Source organism: Syngnathus acus, chromosome 15, assembly GCF_901709675.1.
Source record: "Syngnathus acus chromosome 15, fSynAcu1.2, whole genome shotgun sequence".
In the NCBI taxonomy this organism is placed as follows: domain Eukaryota; kingdom Metazoa; phylum Chordata; class Actinopteri; order Syngnathiformes; family Syngnathidae; genus Syngnathus; species Syngnathus acus.
Genome location: NC_051100.1, coordinates 3,146,191 through 3,172,435, shown reverse-complemented (window position 1 = coordinate 3,172,435; position 26,245 = coordinate 3,146,191). Strand labels below are relative to the sequence as shown.

The window sequence follows — 26,245 nt, the reverse complement described above, 5'->3', positions numbered from 1 at the left end:
GAACTTTTTCTTTAACGATTTACATTTAAAAAGAAAAATTAATTCAAATATCCCAAATCGTGACAAGTGTCGTTGTTGGTCGCAGTAAATGAATATTTTGGCCTCTAATAGGAGAGAAAAAAATAGTTCCAAGTTGCACTGACGAAAATATATATTTACAAAACTATGACAACGATGTTTGACGTTTGTATCTTTTTATAAACTTTATAAGCCCTTTTCCCGAGAATAGCACAAGTCGTTTCAGAAAGTAGCACTTGAAACAACAAAAACAGCCTGTTAATTCTCTCTTAAAAAAAAAAAGTCATCATTTCCCATTCGGTCTCCTTCCTTTTTCCTGACTGTCGGATGCTCTCGTTTGAGCTGCATCTTTGTTTTTTCCTTCTCTCTTTTGCGTGGGCGAATCACAAAGTGTTGGAATCTATTGCCTTTGTCTGACAAGTCATCCATCTCTATGCGGAGGGGATCTGTGGGATGGAGTGATAGAAGAAGAAGGAGGAGGAGGAAGGAGGGGAGTAGGAGTGAGGGGGGTGTCTGAGGGACTTTTAGAAACAGACACACAAGCGAGTGGGGCTTCATTCTCAGCCCAAAGCTCAGGCAGGCAGGCAGGCACGGTCCATTCCGGAGGAGAGGGGGACCCGCTTGTTGTCATCTCCGCCCCCCCCCCTTACCCAGCCACCCCCCGCGCCCACCCCCTTGAATTACTATTTTTTTTTTGTTTTTTGTTTGAGGGGGGCTGTTTTTCTTCCTCCGATCGAGCCACCTGGGGGGGACCCCATACGCCGCCGCCGCCGCTCGCGCACTTGCCGCGGATCAAGGAGGATTTCTCGCGCTGCTCGGTCGGACCCGCGTGGAAAGTCCGCTACTCTGATGCCGCAGCCGCACGCGTGGGTCATGCGCTGCACCTGACGCCCCCCCACCCCCCACACCGCCCACCCACCTCCGATTCTTTTTTTGTGTGTGTGTGTTTTTATTATCATTATTTTCTACACGGACGAATTCTTTCTTGGAAGAGCTGAGAAGTTGCTACGCACTCCGCGGCAGCCCACGCGGACTCCATATCGACCACGCGGACTGTTTGGCGTGTTTTCTTTTGATATTATTATTTTTTTTCCCTTTGGCTGCTGCACCATCGAGGCGAGACGGCGACCTCAGTCGATTACCTTTCTTTGCTCTGCTATCCCATGGATATTCACTGCAAAGCAGACCCCTTCTCCGCCATGCACCGTGAGTCTTTTGAAAATATCGAAAAAAAATAATTGGGAATAAATAAATATCAGTGATAATTTGGAAATGAAAGGATGGATCGAGTTTGCCAGTGTTTTTCTGACAAATGTGTGGGAAAACGAAGGGTGCTTTTTGTGAGACGTTGTATAAGGTTTTACGATTATTGTTATTATTGTTTTTTTCACAATGCTCACTTCGCCATCCTTGATTTTGTTTAATGTGAAGGAAGTGACGGAAAGTCAACATTTCACAATTTTTTTATTATAGGAAAACTTAAATTTGGTTTTTTGAAAGAGCTATGAAAACGTGACAGACTTCGTTCAAAATTCGAAGTATATTGGGCAGAACTTAATCAGGCGTGATGTCATATTTTATTGTGTTTAAAAATTGTGCTATTCCAAAAACAGCATTTTACCAATATTAGAATCCTACAAAAATATTAAACGCCAGATCTTACAAATTCCTCCAAAATACAAATTCCACTTTTTCTTCAAGGCTATTTTTATTTCTGGTTATATCTATATATTTTTTTTCCGCGTGAGCTGCTCAAATGCTCAATTTGAATACAAAGCTTTTTATTACCTGTGACATCACATTATGGAGCCCAGTGTGTGTAAATGATGTCAAACAATTTCTCATTAGAGTGCTAAAAAACAAGAAGAATTAAAGCATTAAAAATACAATTTTTGTTTGAGACGAGCCCCGGCCTGCGCCTCAATTATTTATCCGCGTTTGTAATATGAGTTATCAAAGGTCATTTGAATTATTTACTATAATCGTGCAGGGAAAATTAAACAGGGCGAAACGTAATACTCGCGACATGTGTTGCACTGCACGAGCTGATCTTGGAAAATATGACCTCAGCAGGACAGGGAAATACTTTTACGCACGCATTTTACGCATTAATAACCCCCTCGCGACGAATAAAAAAAAAAAAAAAGCGCGAATTGAAGGCAGGTGAGTCGTCTTCAGGTATGTAATGTTATGCTTCCCCCCCTCCCCGGTGCCGCTGTTGTATCCCACGCAGGGCACGGCGGCGTGAACCAGCTCGGCGGGGTGTTCGTGAACGGCAGACCCCTGCCGGACGTGGTGCGGCAACGGATCGTGGAGCTTGCCCACCAAGGGGTCCGCCCGTGTGACATTTCCAGACAGCTCCGGGTCAGTCACGGCTGCGTCAGCAAAATACTCGGCAGGTAAAAAAATAATAAATAATAAAAAATCCACGAACGCACCAAGTTTCAAAACATCAATCTCGTCGCAGCTCCATTCTAACCTCAGCCATATTGTGATGTATAGAAGTCAGCTTTTTATTTATTTGTTTCTTTATTTTTTGCTTGCACATTGCTTTTTTTTTTTTTAGCTTTGCGAAATGGGAAACATTAAAACAAAATCGCAATCCCTAAAACCCGGGATTTGTTTGTTTTTTTGCTTTTCTGTCTAATTCTACACACGTGAGCACGAGAGGTAATATTTTGACATATATTTTTTTCCCAGCTATCAGAAGGCATTTCAGAGGTATTTCAATGCACACACACTGAATGTTTGTCAGAAACATTGCTTTTTTTAAAAAAAAAAAATCTTATTTTGATTTTTAGGTATAATAACGCTAATACGTCATGGTGGCATGTCATGCATGCACACTTGTTTAAACCCACTCCCACTCCACTCAGCGCCGTAGATGTGATTTTAAAAGAAAACGCAATTCAACGTGTATTTTTTTGTGTGTATTCCGAATCAACGCACTAACTGCAAAAAAATAATAATATATGAATCGCTCTCGACATTAAACGTGCACTGTGTGCAGGTACTACGAGACGGGGAGTATTAAACCGGGGGTGATCGGGGGGTCCAAACCGAAGGTGGCGACCCCGAAAGTGGTGGATAAGATTGCAGAGTACAAGCGGCAGAACCCGACCATGTTCGCCTGGGAGATCCGGGACCGGCTATTGGCCGAAGGCGTGTGCGACAACGACACCGTGCCAAGCGTCTCGTCCATCAACAGGTACAAACTTATTATTATTATTATTATTATTTTGATAAAGCGTGCAAACTTGGGTGGTCTGTTGCAAATGCAATTCAATCCACCTGGATTGTGGCCGTCAAACACGCAGAGTGGAGGAGGAGAGAGAGCATGGAGGGAGGGGGGGGGGGGGGGAGAAAAAAAATCACATCTGTCTCGATAAAAAGCGATCGATAGGGTGTAAGCAGGTCTGCAGGCGGCGGGAAATGCCCGCAAAATGCTTGAATAGGCGGAGCGCAGCGGGACACGTGACGTGTCGCCTCTCATTGGACAACAATCGGCTGCTTTTGACACCGTTCTTATCGTTACGATTGGAAATGGAACTTGGACACGTTTTGAAAAATCTTGTGTTGTTTCTATTGCTATCATAAATGGATTTTTGTTTCATAATTATGTGGTACGTGTAATCTATAGATGACCTCTGACTTCATGTTGATATTGATCTTGTGAACTATAATAATTTATACTCCGTCCATAAATTCCTAAAATGTGTTTAATATATAAAGCCCAATGTACTATTTATTCCTGTCACAAATGGGTTATTACACCTATTAAATCTTTCTTCTGGATAAAATAATATATTGGATTTTATAACTCAACATTGTTTGTATTACACCTCAGCAAATAATCACATTAATTTGATGTAGCATCAAATATGATTCAATGTAATTATAATTTTTATTATCATTATTCATATTAGTAGATTGATACCTTTAAACCCATTTACATAACAAATCTATTTCATAATATAATTTTTATTCCTGCTTTAAGCGAGACCATATTATTACTATTATTACTGTGTATATACAAAATGTATGGATAAAAAATGTATGATAATTCTATTTGAAAACATTTTTAAAAATTAATAAATGACATTTATTTCATGCTTAGCCTAAAATGCTTTCTATTCCTACCATAATTGGGCCTTTATGCTTTTACTTCCAATTAATGAAAACAAACCTATACAATTATATCTATTCAAATAAAAAAAATTACAATACTAAAACAAAAAAAAATCACTACTCATTACTTCATTTAGCTTAAAATAGTTTCCTATTTCTACCATAAATGGGCTCAAATGTCTTTGGAGAGAGTTTGATGACGCTGGTGGTGGCGATAGGGGGGAAAAAGTGCCCTTGGAGGAGTGTTGAACTTTGGTTAGGAGCCACCGTTCCAGAGAGCTGGTCATCGGCATTACATTTTAATGAGCTGAGGAGAGTCTCATAACACGTCCAACTAAAGGTAGAAAAAGCTGGAGGTTCACACACGCACACACATGCAGAGAGTGACAGAGAGAGAGAGAAAATTGTGTGTGTGTGTGTCTTCTCAGCATTTGTGGGTTGAATGTTTTTAGGCCTTTCTATTCGTTTTTTATTTGTCTTTCCAAGTGCATGGCAAGTCAGATAAAATATTCGGTCAGGTTTGCAATACTGGAGTGTGTGTGTTTGTGTGTGTGACCTGTTGCTGCTAAAATTGGCTTGACTTTTAAAAACACGCTTGCCTACGAGTGTTAATAATTGACATTGGGCTCTAGCGGTATGTTTTTCTAACTTGCCAACAATGTCTCATAATAGCTGCTGGGGGTTGGGGGGAAAAAACGTGAGTTTCTCCAGCGCGCACCTGCGGGGTTGTTGTTTCGCGAGGCTGCAGCGAGTCGGCGGTCTTTGCGGTTAAAGGGGGTCTGACCTCTGCTCTCCCGACTAAAGAGGATGTCCCGGCTTTTCCCACCTTGAATTATTAAAGATGACAAGGAGGCAGGTTTGCTTTCTGCCGCGTGGTCCCCCCCCCAAGAAGCGACTATTGATCCCCCATTTTAATATTCCTTCAGGGGATTTCCCTTCTTTCCACACCGGCCCGGAACACAAAAGTCGTTAATTCGCCCCGTCGAAAATTGCTTATTCAATAGCGACAACACAGAGTGGAAAACAAAGTCCTTGAATTTATGAGTCTCCCTCAAGCCATGCGGTCAGATAACCGTTGTGGTGAGATGTTAGAAATTCAAATAAAATATTGATGTGTGTTTTCTGGAAGAGGCTGCGGGGCCTTTTGTGGAGGACGGGGGACACATGAGACACATGAAACCAGTGTACACTTTTCCCCCCCTGAGGACGTTAACCCCTCGCTGCCCGACCCCCAAACACACACACACGGCGCACACCCTGTAATTCTCTTTTGTCACACCTGTCGGCCCCCGACGCGGGATCCCCGACGCCGACTGTTATTCAATGATCTCATGCTCGCGTGTCAATCAAAAGATTATCACGGTCACGGTGCGATGTAATGCGATCGGCGTTGACAAAAGAGCTTGTGCAAATCCCAGCGTAAACGTGTGTTTGCCTAAAAGAATTACAGCAATCCTCGTATTATGCTTGTTTGAAAGCCGGGCCGATTGTCAGTGCGGCCGGTGAGGATGGAATGAAGGGAAATGGTGAGGGAGAAGCAAAGGTGAAGGGAGGACAGTGTACAGAAAAGCCATTTTGATATTGTGCAATTTTAATCCAGCTAATATGCTAAAGTAAAATATTAACAAATTATTACATACAGGGTGTCACAAAAGTTACTTTACAATTCCTTTTTTCTATGTTGTTGTAAGTATCATGTGAGGCCAAGCGTAGTTTTCTGTCGCTAACTACGGTTGATAGTCACTTTATGGCACTGGTGTCTAACTTGAGGCTCGGGGGCCAGATCCGGCCAGCGACCGAATTTTACGTGGCCCGCGAAGGCAGATTGTTTGTGTCGATTTCATGTTTCTTACAAATTGTATTGATTTTAAACAACACTGCGGTGTGAGATTTTGCAAGATTATTATTTTTTTTACCCATTTGAAATCAATTTTAAAATAAAGTCCTAGTTACGCTTTCAATGGCAGGTTTCGAAGAAAATCAAACTAACAAAGCTAAAGTTCATCCGGAGGCCTGCCCTGGAACTTTGCATCAGATCAATTCAGCAGATTCTCTTGTCTTTAGCTCGTTCCAAAGCGCCGAGCATAAGATTATGATGCTCAACAACCCGAAACGAGTGCTGAATCAAGTTTTTGTTGATGCCAAGTTCCAGGGAAGAAAAACAAAAAAGTCGTCAAACGCGGGCAAACGACATCGTTGTAAATTTTAACAGACGGTGGCTCGCAATTGTTTCCTCAGCGGCAGTTGGTGCCGAACGTGGTCTCGCAAGTAGATATGACAGAAATGGATGTGTTGGGAGAGAGGAAAAGAGGCAGCCAGGGGGGAGGGAGATTATTAGACTTGGCCAGGTAGAGTCAGTCAAGCTGATCATTGAGGTGAATTGATGTGATTTCATGCTTTGTTTGCAAGATCATTCAGACCAAAGTGCAATGAAGACTTTCCCGCCATGTCACATTGTCCCCATGTGTGTGTTGTTGGACTCCATCATATTTCGGAGCTCAGAATCCAGCGAGATTGAAAGCCTCACACATACAAACTCAAGAGATTGAGTCCAAAAGCAAGCGATTCCCTATTTGGGGTTGGAATAGAGAGGATACGAGCGGGGCCCTCGGACCGCGGCGCGCTTTGGCATGCACGGAGCCTAAGTGGACATGATGAGCTGTGTTTAAAGCGTCCCGGGGCGGCCCGGCCCGCTGTGAAATCTCCACGCTCGGGAGGCGGCATTGATTGAGCTTGCGTGTGTGTGTGGGTGTTGTTCACTTTACCAGGATTATCCGCACCAAAGTCCAGCAGCAGTTCCACCCGTCCCCCGACGGATCAGTCACGCCGCTCTCCACGCCGGGACACACCATAGGTGAGAGTCGGGACTTCACGGAATGAACGGGAAAGCACGGTTAATATTCACACTGAGGCTGTGTGGGGAATTAGTCACTCTTTCACTGTCTGGGCTTATTTGATGAATTTCGGGTTAAAGTATATCGTCATTTTTTTGTGGACATATTGGTGAATTACAGTGCTTCGTCCACTATATTAAAAAGAAATCCCTTTTAAGTCAACAAATTACATATGTAGTCCACCATCTGTGTTCTGAATCATTCAGTTAGTTCCCTGTGATATTATTAATTAGTATATTGATTTTTTTGCAGAAATTTTAGTGAACAATCCTAGGCCGCTTATTTACAAATTCCGAATAATTTACCGTATTTTCCGCACATTTCAAAGTTTTAAATTACGTGCGGCTTACGTATGGATGCTGAATTTAAGTCCAAAAAGTTTTTACTCGTTGGCCGTACTGGTTTGCTTTCTTTATCATCCAATAGTGCGCTATCTATTAGGAAAAATTCACAAAATAGACCTGATACCCAATAGGCGCGATATAACCCTACTAAAACGATGATTTGAACACAAATGGTGAAGCAACACATGTAGAGAGACAAAACAACAATTCTCACAAGCATATATTCTTTTAGTACTGTAAATATTACTGTTGCACTTGCCTTCTTGGTGTACATCTATTAGTGTATTACGGTAGTTTTGCCCAACAAAACCTGACTGAAATATTTCCCTATCAGTACCCAGCACAGCCTCCCCGCCTGTGACCAGCGCCTCCAACGATCCCGTAGGATCCTACTCCATCAACGGCATCCTGGGAATCCCCCGCTCCAATGGCGAGAAGAGGAAACGAGATGAAGGTGAGCAAAAGAGGATGCTCTCTCTCGAATTCCCGCTCTCGCTCGTCCGTCTGTCTGCGTGAAGTTTTTGCGGCATTTATGACAGCCGCCGAGGTTGTTTCCGAGTGGCGTCTCCGGTGACTTGTTATGTTGCCTTGTGATTCAATCAAGCTTGTTTTTGATGCCTTGTTTGTTGCCAAACGTTTCTATTTTAGACCTCGTTTAAACATCATGCGATATCAGCAAATTAGCTGTCCGCAATGAATCGATACTATTTTTAGACAAACAAAACTACGGTTTGGCAAAGAAAAACACGCAGATCCATTCAAAGATTAAGCAGAAGGCAAACCGGTCCGAGCCAGATTTTCTCATTGTGGACACACGCTGCCCGAGGGCTAATAGATTATTGGACGCGCAAACAATTGGCTTTTTTAATGCCTGGGAATTAACATGTCCCCAGTGGAGACCTGAAAAGGTGTAGCAACACAGCCAGAGCGTGTGTGTGTCAACATTTTCTGAAGAGCATGTGATAAAAAAAAATAAAAATAAAAAAAAAGGCCTATTCCCACGTTTATGTTTCTGTCTTTTTAGTTCTCTGGACTGGCAACCACTTGGACGGAAGGAAAATCGGACATTGTAAGTTGAATCTTGTTTGCTTTTTTGGGGGGGTCAAGCAGATCACTGCACTTAATGTTCTTGTTGTTTTCGGCCCTTAAAGGGACGGAAGCTAAAATGAATCATTTGAAATGAGAAAAAAAAAAAAGATCAACATGAACTTTGAGGGGGCCGGGTCAAAGGTGGATGTATTTTTGCAAGCATATACGTGTATGAAATAAGGGTGACAATCTGCACGACCCCCCCCCTCAAATGCTCTTCACCCTCCGAACATGGTGACATTTAAAGGAATTTGCAATTCTGCAGAGAGGAAGCTATTAATTCACAAATTAACACCCCGCCCCCCCCTTTCTTTCCCCACGCTCTATCGTGGATGCGCAAGCTATCGAAAAAGACAAAAGAAATAGCCTTAAGGGGAGAGGGGGGGGGGGGAAAAAAAAGAGTCTCAACCCTATCTGCGGAGAGATTGCTTTGCATGTCTGCGAGCAGCGATAGCAATTACGACAACGCTGGGAAGAAGGTGTCCTTTAGCCTCCGCCGCCAGCTTCGCCGCCGCCACTCCGCTCCGCTCCAAATCTATCCATAGCCGCATTTATTTGTGTATCTCATTACAGGAAATGGAATGTTGCTCCTTGCCAAATGCATTAAAAGCAAAAGTAGGGAAATTAGCCCGTTGTACTCGCTCGCTCGCTCTTTTAAACGCGGGTTGGGAATGCCATGTCGAGAGGATTAGGTGACAACTGTTGTGCCGTTGTCACACGTGTCAAAACAAAAAATATATATATTTATCGTGAAATCCCCCAGTGATACTTTGATGTAGTCGTTTTTCAAGTTCCAAACAAAAAACCTGACAACTGCAGGAGTGGTTCGGTCCCGGCTGTTCATATCAAGAAAATAAATTAAGGCGCTAATTAAAAAGGGAGACAGGTTCATGCAGATTTACCTTCAACCACAGTAGTCGGGGCCAGGGCGGGTTGATGTGACCTCAAGTTTGGATCAGCACCTCCTGAACGGAGTCCAGCGGAACTCTCGGGAGGCGCTACGGTGATAAATCAGAGGAAAGAACAAAGGTCATAACTTGTGATTGTAGCACGGCGGCAGAGGAAGCTGATGAGAAAATGAAAATACGGCCTGGCGGGGTTGTTAAGTCGTGACGTAGAAGAAAGGAGGCTGTATGCGGGAGCCGAGCCCAACTGATTAGCGGGGCTCTGTGTTTTGATTTGTTCGCATGAGATATTGGGCCGTGTTGGATGATTGTACGGCGTGTGTAGCTTTTAACACGCGCGACCCGCCGGCCGAGTTTAAATCAGTTAGCGTGTGGCTTTTAACCCGAGCCTCCGCTGGTTGGCTAGTCAAGCCAGTCCGTGACAATGAGTCAATAGTGGCGCGCTTTGGAAAATAAATGCACCCGTGGCAAAAGAGAAATAAATAGCATCATGAGCGCCATGATGGGAGGATGGGTGGAATGAAGAGAAGGGGGGGGGGCAGGTATGAGAGGGTCCACAGAGCGGAACATGGAGACAAGAGGCGGCCACAGTGTTGGAAGAGGACACAAAAGGGTCTCCCCTCCTCCCACTTCTTATCGACGGCGTCTTATTTCCGGGTTAACCATTTGCATTCGGCGACATGGCTCGCGTTGTAAACAGTGGCACCTTTTATGATACAAACACACATAAATATATATCTCTTCATATACGGAGAGGCAATTCGCCGGATGGAGAAGGAATCATGTCAGGGAAAAGTCAATTATGGCCAGCGACGCTGAGAATTAATGGAGCGACGCATTACTCAGCTTGAGGAGGGAGAAATAGGCAAGAGGAATAATTATGTTTCCGCCAAAAAAAAAAAACTTGAAAATGCTAAACGGCGGGCTGGTTCAAGAGCGCTGAGCAAATGAGAAGTCGTATAAAAGCAGGACAGGGGTGCACTAGATAACTGTCTGAATGGACAATTCCAATTTCCTCTTTAAAGTCACAGTGAGGTGAAAATAAATGTCTTCTGAAGTGGACACCACACAGAGGAGTGCTGTTAAAAACCCTGCCAAAGTGTTGAAAATTAAAAACATCGACTAAAAGTAGGACTGTTGGAAAGAGAGTTGGCGGTATGCATGCTGGAATATATCCTACTTTCTATGAGAGACAATGATAAGTGCTAGCCATTAGCTAGTTTGCAAGTTAACAGCCATTCGGGGCTCCTAGAGTGGCAGAGATCTCGGTCGAGACTGTAAATGATACGGAGCTGTTCTGTAAATTGTGGCATCAAGGGTAGATGTATTTTCAAGATGTCCCGCTAACTAGCTAGCTAGCTAACCTCACGCTGCAGTCGTAGTAGTCATAATAAATGGCAAAGTGGTCACCGAAAACGAAAGGTCTTTTAATCCAGCTTGTTTCAAATTCAAAATAAGTCTTTGGAATTTAACGTGGTTGTCTAATTAATAGCCTTCTCATTTTCTTCATACGACATTGTGCGTATTAGCCTGCTTCTATTTAGATTAGCATCCAGAGTTGAAATTAAATCGAGAAAAAAAAGGCATGGGAGGGGGGAGTACAGCGAGTGTGAGCATCAAGAAGCATCTTGACGCCTGCTGACAGTCAGTAAACTGGCTGATGGTGCTAAATCGAATTAATAAAGCTCTTAAACACGATGTAACATAACAGGATCTTAACAGCCCAGGCAGTGCTGTCTCTTTCTCTCTCTATCGCTCGGCCCTCCCCCCACCGCTCTCATTTCCGCATCAGAGGTTTCATAAATATAGCTAGCTTACAGGGAAGCAGTGTTCACCCTCTGGGTATACCACTTTGTTTGTGCTCCCTTCCTATTTCTTCTCTAAATGCGTTCAAAAAAAAAAAAGAAGAAAGCAAAATCAACAAATGATGCCCCAATTTGTGATGATGCTAGCTATCAGCGCAGGCCGGACGAGGCAAAGGCCCCGTGATGTCGGGAAGCCGATGATTTATAGCGAGGCGCTGTGTAGGAATTCATTTGCCTTTCAAACAAGCTCCTGCCAGGGCCTCCCCTCGGTTTATCTTATCAGACAAACGTGGAGATGAAAGGAGGACATGAGAGTGCCACCGTGCCACAGTGGGACATTTACATCCCCCTTTGGGTGCAAAGCAAAACAGAGTCTTGATAGCGTTGTAGCTTCGGTTAGCCGCGGATCGATACAGGCGTAAATTTCAAGCGCGCTAGGCTAATTGTTTCCATCACGATTTGGACGGTTTATCGCCAGCTCGTGTTTGTCGGTGTGAGTTGGAAACACTGAAATCTCTGCAGGGGGGGTGATCAAAGAGAGGTTATTAAGGCGCTTTGCGAAAGGGACGCCGTGTGAAAATGGCTGTTTAGACGTGTCTTGTTTTTATCTTGGCTTATCTCCTCGCACGCCGCCGTTAAGAGCAAGAAACACGGTCAGCTGGTGCTGTGGGAGTGATAGCGCGGATACCTGCTGAGGCACCCGAAGGGATTGCAAAAAAAAAAAAACAGAGAAAATGAAACAGACCAGTCAATGAGACACACACACACACACACACACACACACACACACACACGGCTGACAGTTGGGCTTCACACTTCACTTGACACACTGACTGTCAAAAGGATGAATCTGATTTATTGCAGCCATCTTATATGATATATGTCAAACATCAGCCCCTAATGGGGAATTCTCAAAACGCATGATTTACTGTTAATTCCGCTGAAAGGCAGAGTCTGTCATTTTTTATTTATTTATTTATTTATTTTTGGGGGGGGTCGCACGACAAATTTGAAAAGCCTTCATGTGCATAATTGGCAAATGGTGGAATGAATTTCTTTTATAAATAAAGCGGTTATGGCGAGCATGGGCTCTATTTGTTTCATGAGCTGGAAGCCCAAATTATGTAAAACAAATTCTGGGTCACTGGATGGTAGAGGAAATTAAGTTTTACACATTTTTGGTGAAAATCTAATTACTGACTCAATTTTAAATTAGACAAAAATACAACAATTAATGAAGCTTTTTGTTTTTCTCTGTAATACCGCAAACAAAAATAACTCATTTTGGTGGAGGTAAGAGAAAAATGGCTGTGGCAAGCGTACCACAAAAACACAAGTCAATAGAGTGTCTTTCCCCCCGTAAAACACAGCCATCACGCCCTCGATCGCCGTCCACACATACACCCACCGGCAGCCAATTGCCGTTCTCCATTCCATTCCCCCCGCGGATCTATTTCTTGGTGCGAGCCAGGTTCATCCCCTGGCCTCAACCATTGAAAAAAGGTCAAGCAGCCGAGCAGAATGGCAATAACGCCCCCGAAATGGTACCATCAGTGGAACATGATTGATCAATTGAATTCCATAGCAGAGAAAAATGTGGGATTAAGTAGAGTATTATACGCACAATGAGTTGAGGCATGCTGTTCATTCCGAGTTCATTTCGCCTCCCTCCTCCGCCGGCGGATCGGGCAATCAATAGTGGACTTGCATATCATATATCAGCGGCGCCTGGCCCAGGAGAGAACATAATCTGCTGCAAATTTAGAATGACAGATTTGTACGGGAGCTAAGCCCTCATCCGCTGGTGGCGGAGGAAGGGAGGGAGGGAGGCGGGAATGCCGGCTGGGTGGTTTACCTACAGTTCTTTTTTTGGGGGGGGGGGGGGGGGGGGGGGGTTGTGATGTGTGCCGCGGTGGAATGGGGTCAGAGATCGGGAAAAAGGAGAGGGCTCATTTGTTTGTATAGAAGGCGACCGTGTGAGGAAATGCATACGCTTGGCCTCGCCGCCCTCCGTCGTCTTTCGGACCTCGCTCCATTCTGCTTCCACGGGCGACAGGCAATATGCAGGGAAGGCTAATACCTTTGGCGGGAAATAGTAGCGTTAAATAATGGCTCTCCATTTCCCTTTGGCAGAATGAGAGGCTGTGGACGGAATCGCAGGGCCGTCACGGACATAATTCAGGATTACCTCTCACGGGCACACACAACTGAAAAGCGCTCTCGCGAGTAGCGAGGGAGCGCCAAGAGATACTACTGAAAATCTCACACACACATTACAGGAACATTCTTACACACACTAATTAAAAACTCATATATACTGCTGAAACGCTCTCACACATTTTTTTTCCACTCACACTGAAGAAGTTTTCTCATGCTACTGAAACGCTCTCACACATTTTTCCCACTCACACACTGAGGAAAACCAACTAAAATGCTCTCACACATTTTTTACACTCAAACTGAAGAAATCTTGTAGTACTACTGAAATGCTCTCACACATTTTTTCCACTTACAAACTAATGAAATGTTCTTATCCTCCTAAATACTCACATGCTCACACACTAGTGAACTAAAATGTGTATTTTCGGCCTTCTATTACACGAGGGCATCAGGATATTTATCAGATGAGTGCGAGAGTATTTTGGCTATGTGAGAGGTAATCCTGAATTATGACCCTGACGCCCCACCCCTCCCACCTCCTGAAAGAGGCGCCCTCCTTTCCACGTATATATTTGCGCTGAAGGTAATCCATCAATTACCATAGACCTATCACATGATGAGCGCGCTGATGGCGGCCGCCGAGGAGAGGTGGAGGACGCGGGAGCCGCCTGGGTGTACGATGCAGAGTCGAGGTAGATAAAAAAAAAAAAAAAAAAAAAGCCAGACATGCAGGTTGTTCCCCATCGCAATTTACTGCCGCTGCTCCTCTCGCCATCACTCTCACTCCCGTTTTGCTCAAAAACACGTTTGCCTGGTGCTTATCTCCCAAAGCCTCCGGGGATATGGTAGGCTGAAAGGCTCCGTTAAGAAAAATAAATAAATAAAAGTATATCCTTGTGGCTGGGGGTTCACTAGCTTGTCACTGAGGTGGTAGCTCCAAAAGCTGGGCTTTTGGGAATATACACTGTCGAGGCAAAAGTATCAGCAGCACTCTTCAAAAAAAATTCCAGGATGGGCGGAGGCCGTCCTCCAGAAATGTCACAAATGAATGGATTCAAAATAATCGAATCCAGGCTGCGCCTCAAATTGGATAAAATGAACGGTGTGATAATAAATAATGTCCCGAGCTTTCATCCTGGTCAAGGTAATGCACAAAGTTTGAATGGCAGCGAACGGACTCTTATTTGTTTGTTTGAAAACGATGAAGCCATCGAGAAGACTGACATCAAAACATTGTCCTTCACTTCTTTCCCTCAGGCGGTTCTGACGGTTCCATCCCGGGCAGCGATTCTCAGGGCAGCGTGGAGAGTTTAAGGAAGCACCTGCGAGCAGACGCGTTCACCCAACAGCAGTTGGAGGCCCTGGACCGTGTTTTTGAACGCCCCTCCTACCCGGATGTCTTTCCCACCTCCGAACACATCAAACCCGAGCAGGTGAGCCGGCGGCGGCACATTTCCCAACGCGAGTAAGATCTTCCGTTTGCGGCTCCAGTCTATTATAGCGGCTAACCTTTATTTACATGAATCCCAGAGTTAAACAACAAGAGACGATTAATTCTGCCGTGCCAACTCTATGTGGGGGCCCAGGCAGCCCGAGCGCCGCCCCCTAATTGAGTTCATTTTCATCTCTGCGCGATCGCTGGGAATTACAGCGGCGATAAATCAGAGGGACAGCGCCGCGGCCCGCTATACAGTCCCTAATGCAGCTAATTACCAAAGTGATTTCTACGGCAAGATCAATACCAAAGCGAATTGGAAATGACTTGCAATCACAAAGAGCACGGAAAACGGTATTAAAAAGGTGGAGGAGAAAGGCAAGGGGGGGCTGGAAATGGCATCACAAATGGGTGGAGAAAAATCCCTTTTAATTTGCGGCAATATTAATCAGGTTGCACTCTTTGTGTGTGCCCCCCCCCTCTCCTTTTGGGGTACACTTGCTATTAAGGGGCTTGTCTGGTGTCTGCGTCAGAGCATTAAAAAGCCATTTTGAAGAGGTCCGGGCTCAATAGGCCTCACCCCTCCCACACTTCTGGCAGCCATGTGGTCGGGGTCATTCTGCGCTCGCCGCCCGCCCGGGCTCTGCCCGCCGCTGCCCGCGGCTCATCTGCATGACAAAATGGCTCTTGTGCCGCGGAGGCCCGGCGGAATAGAGAGGAACATCCAGCCTAGTGCCGGGGAACAGTTGTAGGCAGACAATTAGAGTTTATCTGGGATAGAGGCGGACAAGGCCGGGGTCAACGGCTCGCCCCCTGAGGGACCCCCGTCCCATTGAGACAAACAGATGCCCTCTGATACGAGCACGCACACTTATCCCCTTGAAGAAGAGGAAGTGTCATCGCCCCGACTCAAAGCAGATCAATGCGATTCTTTTCACGGCGCAGGGCGTAAAATAAAATGTGACTCGACGACGAAAAGATGTTTACGTGTATTGGAGGTCGCGCACACCAGGAGATTTTTTTTTTTTTGGGGAGTGTGTGTGTGTGGGGGCTCTCCTTTTAAAAACACAACCACATGTCTCTCCTGCAACAAAGCCTTGAATGTCTCCTCCCTTGACTGGTCACAGGGATGACTGCAGCGGAGCACAAAGCGCCAGCTGACACCCCGTCCTTTCACTCGTCTCCCAATCCCTCTCTCATCCCGCTCTAGCTTGACTTGCCTGCCTCGCTTCTCCTTCAGACGAGGCCTTAATGCATGCATACGTACTACATCACAGGGACTCGGTTAAAAAAAAAAGCACAGGCGGGAGTGTTGTCGCGGGAGCTAGACATCCGAGGGAACGGCATTCCAGAATTGGCAAACAAATATATATAAATCAAGGTGGTCTATTTATTGGGTTATAAAAATAAGTGTCAACATTATAATGGGAGTAATTCTGAGAGTGATATGTGGCCTAAATTGAATCCAAACAAAACTAATTTTGTGTCCGGATGTCCCAATGATCCTTTAATTGTATTGACGCAGGCGAACGAGTACTCACTCCCGTCCCTGAACCCCGGCCTGGAAGACGTGAAGCCCAGCCTCTCCAGCAGCGGCAGCTCCGACCTGGCCTCCAGCGTCTCCCAGAGCTACTCGGTCGTGACAGGTACGCTCCATCCACTGTGCACAGTAAACCAACAACATTAAGTCAATACGACCGTTTATGGCGCCCTCCCCCCTTTCTCGAATCCCCCTTTCGATCATCAAGCCATACAATTTTCCGAAAGCGCTTTTTGTTGTTTTCCCACTGACGTTCCAACTCATTCCATTTTCCATTAAAGGGAGCCTTTAGTGTGCGCTATCAAGGTAGTAACAGCTGATGACTAAAAATAGTGTTTATGGCATCCAATAACACAGCATGATAACGGTGATAATTAGCTATATTCTTGCACATAAGAGATTAAAGTTTAAAGCTTAGGAGATAAACGCCACTCTTTCCACGATGAGCTATCCCCAACTTTTCACTCCCTACTGACGACCACGGATGCTAAACGGTTACAATCAGATATGTTTCTTTCCAAATACATTCGACCGGGTCGCTAAAATCCAATACGGGGGGGGGGGCTCTCAACGCTGCTGGTGTTGGAGTTGGATCGGGCCGCTAACAGATTGAGGGAGAGCACTTCACGTACGAGACAGCTGCTGTTCTCGCTGCGACACCTTGCTTGTCATCAAAGGCTATGATAGGCTGTTGATTGACAGCGGCGGCAAGATGAGAGTGGCTGGCTGCCGAGTCGCATTGTGAGCAGGGGAGAGTAAGAAAGATTAAACGCAGGGAGAGAAAGGGCAAAAGGAGAGTGGATTCTAAAGATCTGCAGCAGGGTGTCCAAACTTGCCCCCCCCCGCCCCACCCCGAGAGCCGTAAAAGAAAAAGATATAAATTAAGAATGCAACATCCAATCAGATACAGTGGTGCTTTGAGATATAAGTTTATTTCAAAAACTGTTGTATCTCAAATCATAGTTCCCCATTAGAAATAATGTAAATGTCATTAATCCATACCAGACGAGGCCAGAAATTGTGTTTGGGTAATAAGCAAAACTTTTTACAATTATACTTAGCCTGTCAATAGCATTTCCCATTATATGTTAGCATTGAGCTAGCAGAATTAAAGGCAAAGTTAGGTGCTTGTTTTAAATACACATTTTGGAATTCTCTCGATTAAAAGTCCATTTGAAGTGGGGGGGGGGGGGGTCATTAAGGCATCACTGTACATGCCACAGGCTGCTAAAAAAATGGCCAACGGGTCGCAAACGGTCTGGGCAAACCTGATCTACGGCAGGTAACGGCAGGTGCGGCGCAAGAAATAGCTTGTCGTCGCCGTATCGCATAACAGCAGTCGGTGGCTTCTTTTTGATGGCTGTTGGTGAATTGAAATTTTGTTTCATTGAGGCGGTTGAGATTCTTTCCCACGAGAGGGTTAGGTTTTCCTCCAATAACATGCTAGCCTTTTTTTATTAAAAGTCACATAATTGTGCGTGTGTGTGTGAAAGAGAAGTAAAGATGAGGACAGCATGATTGAAAACTACATCGGCCCTTCTCAAATGATCCCCCGCCCCCCAGACCTTAACTCAGAAAAGAAAGACCCCCTTTTTCCTCCCGAGTATGTGGGAGGTGGATTTACCGAGAAAAGTTGGGCCTCCGGAGAAGAAAGGTGCGCTTTTTTTTTTTTCTGCCGGACCTTTCCTATGAAAGCTGTTTCGCTCGGGGGAGCACACGCAAAGCAGGTGGCCTCCAAGCCACCTGGGGGGCCCAGGAGCCACATAACGGAAACGGCTCCATGATAAAACTCCGTTTCAAGCCAACAAAGCTTGATGCGGTCGTTTCAAACATTAGACAGAGATGCTCATTTCAAATCGCTTTTTACGACTTTTTTTTTTTTTTTGTTGCAAAGATTGATTGGCTGTATGTAGTTAGTGGGCAATATTAGCAAATAGGAATGAATGCCAAAGCTGGAGGGAAAAAAAAATACTAAATTACCTCGCTCACTTAAGATGGCATCCAATTATCAATAAATTATTCTCCCGTACTGGAGCGGCAGCGATGAGATTATATTCATTCTAGAAATGTTTTCAGCTCCTAATTAAAATCTACACCGTTATTGATCTTGTTGATTTTTATGTTTTGGAATTTGCATAATCTATTAAAGATGAATGATTCATGAATCGCTGAGGTTTGTCTTCCAAGGTTGCAGTAGCAATAGTGTCCTCTGTTTACCTGACAACTCTGAATTGGTTGTTTGGGAAGTGGCGTGACCGGTTTTAAGTAAAGTACGGACTGGATCCGACTGGACCGGACTATCACATTTAAAACCAATCCTGCGCCAAAAGGATTCAAATGAAATAGCTCGACGATACCCATCGACCTGCTTTGGGGGTTTGATGATCGTATTTGACCAAGGTAGCAAAAACCTTGTGAAGAAAGTGTTTTCTTCTCCAAAGTTCCTTGGAGTGTGTTTAAGGATGAAATGCTCACTAGAGAGAAGACTTCTGCAACAATGTGTGAACACATCACTCAGACGGCCGCTGTAGGTTCTTAACAGTCCATTTCTATGGTTGATGAAGTCTGTGGACACGGCGTGGTTTGCGAGGCCGAGACAGATGTTAGAGAACTCTATAGCGTCTTCGCGTTTGTTTGGGAGAAGGGTCCCAAAGGACCTGGAGTTTATCTTCCACCTCCATCATCAAGGCGTGCGATTTGACAGGCTCGGGGGCTCAGCCTCGTCTCCAGGACAATAAGCAACGGCGTGTCTGATTAGTTTCAGAGTTCAGTGATCTCGAACGAAGCGTCGGTATCGTTAAGTTGTTTGACAACACTTGCTCGGCCGTTGAGAAAACAGAAGCCCGCGGTCGGACGTGCCCATGTTGGAGATAAGCTGAGCTCGGCAAGCTTTATCAAAGTTTGGCTCCGAGACTGAACGGCAATTTCGATATTTTATCTGTGGAATCGAAAACGGGGTGACGATAATGAAGCTCGGGGTGATTGTTACGATCATTTCTGACTCGGGGAACTATAATGGCTAACACGATGTGTTTAGCGCAGAGATTTCTGAAACGTGCCCAATTTGAAAGTGTTAAAGAGACGACATAATTAGATGAAGACGGGAGAGTGCGTTCTTGGGATAATCCTTGAAGAGGACTGCGTTTCCATGTACGGGAAAATGTGACAGACTGGGATGAGCCAATTAAACGTTGGGGCCTTGTTACCGGATGTAGCGCATCCGCTTCTGCCACATATTCATGTCAGCCTCGCAGTAATGATTTGATCACGAGGACAAAAAAAAGATTTTTTTGTTCACTGAAAAAATAGCTCTTTCAATTAACAGTCAAAGGTTTTGACAAATTTATATTCATCTGTCTATTTGGGTTGGTTCGTTGTCATTTTTTAGAGTGACGACAATAAACCAGGATTTGAACCCGCATGTCGAAACATGTCAGATTAACGTCCCGTGATTTCCGAACATGCACGTCCGGAATTCTGCTCCAGCTGCACAGAAATGGAAGTGAAAAGAGGGATAAATGAGATTTGGAAAGCCCCACTGTGTGATTCTATGGGAAAGCAGTCAGTTGATTCTCTGGCATTAGGTTGATAGTGCTGACAGGGCTGGATCTCCGCCTCCATAGAGCAGCCCTTATCTTAATGAGGAATCGCAACACACAGTCTTGTTGTAAAACAACAATGATGCGGGGAAGCAGCTAATGAGCCTATCATAGTGTCGGGAAAGAGCCATCCCTCCCCGGCAGGCCCCAGCCAACTGCTCTGCGGCAGGCGGACGTCGACAAAGAGCGTACATTGATTGCATAGGTTGGAGAGGCGAAGCCATGAAAGACGCCAAGGCTCATCAAGCCAAATGAGATCAAAGCGGTCGGAGCTGTGTGCCAGCCAACGTTTGCGGTATTCGCTGGCGAGAAAGCAGCCGTGAGATAAACTCGAACCCGATCGGATGGGGTGTCCCTAATCAAGCGTCCCGTATGTGTGTCTGGAAAACGTTTTCCTGCCTTGTCTTTCCACCTAGCGGAGCTTCACCCATGTCATCCGCCTTCCGTGCGCTTAAAGCGGGAGCCCCATGAGGCATCCTTTGCCCCCTTCACCCCGTCCTCTGTCGGGGACTTGTCCCTAGCCGCCATCTTGTCCCAGCAGTCGAGCCTCTCTGTAGATGCCTCGACTCCCACCTCAACCACTATTCCGGCCAGCGATTTATAGCAGGTACAGATTTTAAGGCCCCATATAACCCGATCCAATTTGCATTCAATTATAATAACTAACGCATTTAGTTTAGATTTATCTGCCAGGGAGAAGCATGGAAAAAAAAAAACTTTTGTTTATACAGAAGCAATACAGCTTCCCGCTCATTAACACTAACTACCCTCTCCCTCTGTTTCACCCTGCTTTTCTCCCGCTATGACCTCTTGCTTGTCTCTGGGCTTAACAATGGGCCTCCTGGACCTTCTTGCCTCGTGACGGGCCCAACGTCTGAGGGGGCGACAGGAGGCCAAATTGGGGAGAAGGTCGGGGAAGGGAGGGGGGAGGGGGGGCAATCGCAGAGGCATAGGGTTGATGCTAGGCCCTGTTTTGGACCTGTGGCTCCGTGTCCCGTGTGCCCGCCCCCCCCCCTTCATCAAGCCAGACCTGGTGCTGTCACATTTAATTAGAGGGCTGAATGTGGAGTAGAGATCAGAGAGTGCTCTCGGTGGCCTGCTGTCAGTTAGAAAGCCGCTTACAACGCTGGCTTATTAAGGTCCTTGATGAGAAAACGTCATTATTTCAAACACTTTCCCTCAAGTCACGTGCGTGATCTGTCCAATGTATGTTCTCCACGTACGGTGAAACATACAACGGGCGAATAAAATAACAGAACAAGATTTGTTAATTTCTCGATTCAAATCACCAAGTGCGATTGTGAATCCTTCCGTGTGTCCGTCCAGGTCGAGACATGGCGAGCACCACCTTACCAGGCTACCCGCCTCACGTCCCCCCAACGGGGCAAGGCAGCTACCCCACTTCTACACTCGCCGGAATGGTTCCAGGTGAGTGACGCGTCATTACTCGTAAAGGACACGGACGACCCTTCCAATCATCTTTTTAAAGACGTATGAGGTTAGGTCTTCTTGTGCATCTTTGTTTCAGAGAAAAACCTAGCTAACACATTGGCTAATATGAAAGATTGAGGCGAGCTTGTTATAGCCGTGTTAGATTGCGGTTTGCGTCTGCGGACGAGGACATTAGATGAACTCGATAGGCGATCACCACAATCAGTGGCCATGAGATAGGACAGTTCCTCTCAGTTACACTCCAGCTCCCAGCGCTCATTACCCTGGCCGTGTCCACACGGCACACTTTCACCAGCCCTGTCGATAAACAGCGCCTCCGCTCCTCTCTTCGCCTCCCCGGACACCCGGGGCTGCCGAGCGTATCTTTTTCCCCTCTACTTAACCTGCAGTTCAGGTTCATAGCAAACAGTTAAGGGTCAAAACACAGAGGCGTGGAGGGCCTGTAAATATTTAAATCACTATCTCTCTCAGGGATGAGGTCCGGTTACACGACAAGCACGGGCGGATGCGGGCGCACCGCATCGTGGCCTGGAACAACTCAAAAGGCAGCTCCCTTGATAACGCATTTCACGGAATCTGAGTCTAGAGCTAGAAGGAAGGCAAAGAGAATCTGGGTTTTTGGTAGAACAACTGATCCACCTCAGCGCTAACCACGATTGACGTCCGGTTTCAATTTTTGGTATTTCCGTTGTAGATGATACCAAAGCGGCAAAATTGATGTTAGCATGGCAAAAACTAATGAATGGTCACCTCTTTCGTTAGCATTTTTCGTAACGTTTGTTTCTGCTGATGTGTTCTAAAGGCGGGGACTTTTCTGGAAACCCTTATTCTCATCCACAATACACGACTTATAACGAAGCATGGCGGTTCAGCAATCCAGCGTTACTAAGTAAGTGAATCTTGCGTGTGCATTTGGAGAAATATATTTGTCTGCACGCAAATGTCATCTGGGTACGATGGTATTTTCCAACGGCTGGTTCTTCTGTTAACTTTCAGGTTCCCCTTATTATTATAGTGCCGCATCCCGTGGCTCCGCACCTCCCACTGCTGCCGGTGCCTACGACCGCCACTAGTTACCATGGAGACCAGCTCAAACTCCAAGGCCACGGCTTGGGTCTCCATATTGTCCCCGTCTGAGAAAACACTGAGGTCAAAGGGAATTTGTGAGGAAAGGAAAAGCCACCAGGTCACGCGGACTCAAGGAAGGATGGTTGCCAACACGTCAGCGTCACACATTTTGGGCCATAAGAGTCACCGCAAGCATCAAGCTGTCCCACAGCCCCGAACATCTCCAGACTGACTTTTAAGAGATTATATAAATATATATATTGTGGAAGACGTGTGAAGAGTCCATGTGGGGGGAAAAAAACCATGAAGTGGGTTTTTATTTTTGCCGCTTTTTTGCTGTTGTTGGTGTTGTTCTTTTACTCATGCACCCTTCACCATTCTTTTACATCATGAACGACAGTATTTTTCTGTTCTTAAAGTGAAGTCTGAGATTTGGTTCTAATGACATGATACACTTTCGAAGATAATGAGAAATATGTGGTATCCTATTTGGCGGTATAGTGTTGAATTGATTTTCATAATTTTTTTTGCGCCTAGTGATGCACTTTGGCGTCAGGCCTGCCTTCCGTACATTTTTGTTGCTATCAGTGGTTATCCGGTGCAAGTGTAAATGACATCGTATCAAGCGTTAGCTTGTTAGCTAACTAGCTATGCGTGCATACTAAAAATGCATTGTCCCTAAAGGCCACAAATTACTGAACCGCTCGATGTTGTTATTCAAAGTGAGAAGGTGTACTCATCTACAGCTCATCCTTCGGTTAGCTCGCAAGCTAGCTGTTAGCTAGAACCTCTCGCTATGGCGTGACTTCACAATTATGAAGTTTTGATCACTAAAATTTGGCAGGGTTGGCAACAGCCCTTCTTTGCGGTGTGTCAAATGTGGAAGACATTTATTTCACTTTACAGGAACTTTAAAATGAGACAACCAAGAGGGACGATTTCGTAGCTTGATGGTAAAGAGAATTGTCGGGAATTTGACGCGAATTTTCATCATGGCACCATGCCGTAGGGACGTCTTGACTCTGGTGCTTCAATATTTCCTCTTTGTTGATCCCACAAAGAAATGGCAGCGTCATCTCCGGATGTGGCAAACAATCAAATGTAAATTGTTTTTCAAAATAAACATGTCGACTCGGAATTTTAAATGTTAAATTATTTTTTTCCTGTCACAAATTGTAATGTTTAAAAAAAAAAAAAAAAAAGATTTTGAGCATAGTTACATTTTGCTAGTATTCCAATTATGTCCATGAGAATCCTTTGCTCCTTTTTTGCACTGTAACCTAGTTTTTTCCAAATTCTCTGATTCAGAATGTTTTTTTTTTAACAAGCGCGATGAGGTGTGCATAGTAGAAGTTAGTGGACTTTGTAAGCCATAGCTTCTTGGCTATACTAAAAATTCCTATTCAGCTACTTTGTCATACCACTAGATGCCTCCAGTTGAGCATACCAACTGTAAATTAGCTACGTACGCCTTATAAAAGTATTTGTTCAACGCCATGCCACTTCAGTAACGTTCACAACATTTACAATTGTCCTTTGCCTCACGTTTAACTCTCGTTGTGGACCGAAAGAAAATACAGTTTCTTTGTTTTTTTACTGTTTTGTGAATGTACTTTAACTACATTTGCCAAAGACTTAGTTTGATATTTAATATTTTATTTACAGTGTGCATAAACGAAGCAGTATTATCTCCGATAAACGTCACGTCGCTAACAACACGACGAGCGAGGTCAAATCCGGCGACTCTTGTGTTCCCGCTGCTTTGTAGAATGATTTGTGAATATTGTGAAGACAATTCCTTCCTTTGTAAATATTGTCACACGTACGTCGCAGTGTCACACGACTGAAGCGGCTCCCTTTGTAGATAAACAGACCGATGCATTTACATGTGTGTCTTAATTGTTACGTTGTGCTGTAGAGGAAGGCGCAACTGCTGTGTAAAAACCCCGGGCTACATGCTAACGGTAGCAGGCTAACGTCACAAAATGGTAGGCCGTCCTTGTCCATTTCCTGTCCATGATAACGCCATGATGATGTTTTTATGTCACTATGCAACAAGTTAAATGGCTTTCTGTATCATCTTTTGTTCTTGGGCTTCGGACTAACGGAGAAAAATGGTCTCTTCAATTCAGCGAATCTGTGGCAAAAAAAAAAAAAACAACAAAAAAAAGATATATACGGCACTAACTGCTGTCCCAGCCATTTATAGATGTTGTGATCATTGGGTTTACCCAATTTACGGTCAGCTCTCAATGTATAGACACATTCATCTCATTCCCGCCTCCTAGTGAACCCGTCTACTGTACATCCTCTGGTACCATGATGATGTCAGAGAAACAGACTGCCACACTCGCTTATTTCTGTCTACATGCAGCTGGACATGTCTGAGGGCAGAGTGCACGCCACCATCATTTGGACGGGAATCTTAGCTGTGCTAAGTGGAGCACCTCTGAGCGAGCAGCTCTGTTGTAAAGATGATACGGGAGATGTGTCATGGACATAAAAAAAAAGGATTTCTGAGGAGAAAATCTATATGGGAAGCCCTGTGGCCTCAATCATTGCTCTGTTTCACTTCTGTTCCAATTCCTTTTGTGCACATGAGAAATAAATTCTTTTATAAGTCACTCGCTGACTCCGGCGCCTCCTTCACCTCATAAGACCAAAATTTCAGGGATTCTGTAGGAGGTAGTTTGTGTGTTTGACTGACAATAAAATAAATAAAAATGAATAAATTAAATTCATTTGTGAGAATTGACTTCATCGTCAAGGTTTACACAAAATAAAATGAACTGGATTCGGATACATCTTTTTATACATCGGCTTCGAATCTAGCTGATTTTATTTTGTCCATCCACTTGACAAAATAAAATTGAGTAAAACCCAACACCATTTTTTTTTTCTTCAGTGTACGGTTCTGCAGCCACACAGTCGTGTATCACTTTCATTGTGTTGAAAGGCTAAAGCCCCACTTCTGTCTTCATTTCAATTTGTCCACTTCCTCTGCCTATTGTTTATTTCATGGATCCCCTGTGAAGCATCAAAAGCCGCAGCCCCTTACCGTCCATCGTGTTTGTCATTCGGGCCTTGTTAAAGATGGCAAAGAGAAACACACAAATGCACTCTTCTGCCAGCTGAGAATTCCCAGTGGTAAAATTATTCCATTTAGATGGCAACTTTTTGTCACTACCCTGTCTAAATTGGCATCTCTGGCTCTCTGGTAGAAAGCAATAAACTGTGAACCCCGGATGCATCTGTCAATCAAGCTCATCTTTACATTGGCGGGCCAGATGACAACAACGGCGCACAGCCGGCAGAATGGAGGGCGCGCTGATTGGCTCTCATCAGTTCGGCATTACCAAAATCACCTGTCATCCTCGGGGCTTCTCAAACCCGATCGCCGAGGCCTTGCCGGAGGGGCCGCATAAGATTTACTGAAACGCTTCACCCTCATTGTTAACTTGGCTCTAGCTAGGAGGCCTCTTTGCCGTGATTCGTGTCTGTCACGGGTAATATATACACGCCAAAACGACAAGGGACGTTAGATGTACATTATGGAAATCTCTTTACGGACATGAATGTAATTTCCAAACAGCAGATGAATCATTTGGGGAAAAAAAAAATCCATTTGATCTTATCCCACTCAAATAAAACCAAATATGCTTAGAATACTGTAAAACCTTTTTCAGCTCTTGGACGGACTTCTCATTAGACGCATTTATTTGAGAGAAACAAGCAAATGTGCTTTCATTTCAACACTGAGTCACTTCATTGTACCGCAACACTCCTCTGTCGCCTCTTCCCCGACCAA

General features: G+C 44.9%; 1 protein-coding gene and 2 long non-coding RNA genes across 4 annotated transcripts in view; 1 reads left to right on the top strand and 2 right to left on the bottom strand.

Moving 5' to 3' along the window:
* LOC119134474 overlaps nt 1–9,467 on the bottom strand; it is a 44,598-nt gene extending 35,131 nt beyond the window's left edge. Inside the window, exons 1-2 of the long non-coding RNA XR_005100347.1 lie at nt 9,376–9,467; nt 6,912–7,013 (exon numbers count right to left, since the gene is read on the bottom strand). This is a non-coding gene — a long non-coding RNA (uncharacterized LOC119134474). The remainder of the gene's footprint in view (nt 1–6,911; nt 7,014–9,375) is intronic.
* On the top strand, nt 735–25,061 carry pax2a (paired box 2a). Of its 2 annotated transcripts, none has more exons than XM_037271156.1 (11): nt 735–1,224; nt 2,252–2,417; nt 3,029–3,226; nt 6,915–7,000; nt 7,719–7,838; nt 8,409–8,453; nt 14,601–14,776; nt 16,304–16,424; nt 21,244–21,345; nt 22,172–22,258; nt 22,366–25,061. In XM_037271156.1, the coding sequence occupies exons 1-11, from the start codon at nt 1,182–1,184 to the stop codon at nt 22,440–22,442; spliced, it is 1,221 nt and encodes a 406-aa protein (XP_037127051.1). In that variant the 5' UTR covers nt 735–1,181; the 3' UTR covers nt 22,443–25,061. The 2 variants fall into 2 exon arrangements, with proteins under 2 accessions (XP_037127051.1, XP_037127050.1); XM_037271155.1 differs by having other exon boundaries at nt 2,240–2,417.
* The window catches only part of LOC119134473, a 41,782-nt gene continuing 31,899 nt past the window's right edge, over nt 16,363–26,245 (bottom strand). The window contains exon 4 of the long non-coding RNA XR_005100346.1: nt 16,363–16,438. This is a non-coding gene — a long non-coding RNA (uncharacterized LOC119134473). The remainder of the gene's footprint in view (nt 16,439–26,245) is intronic.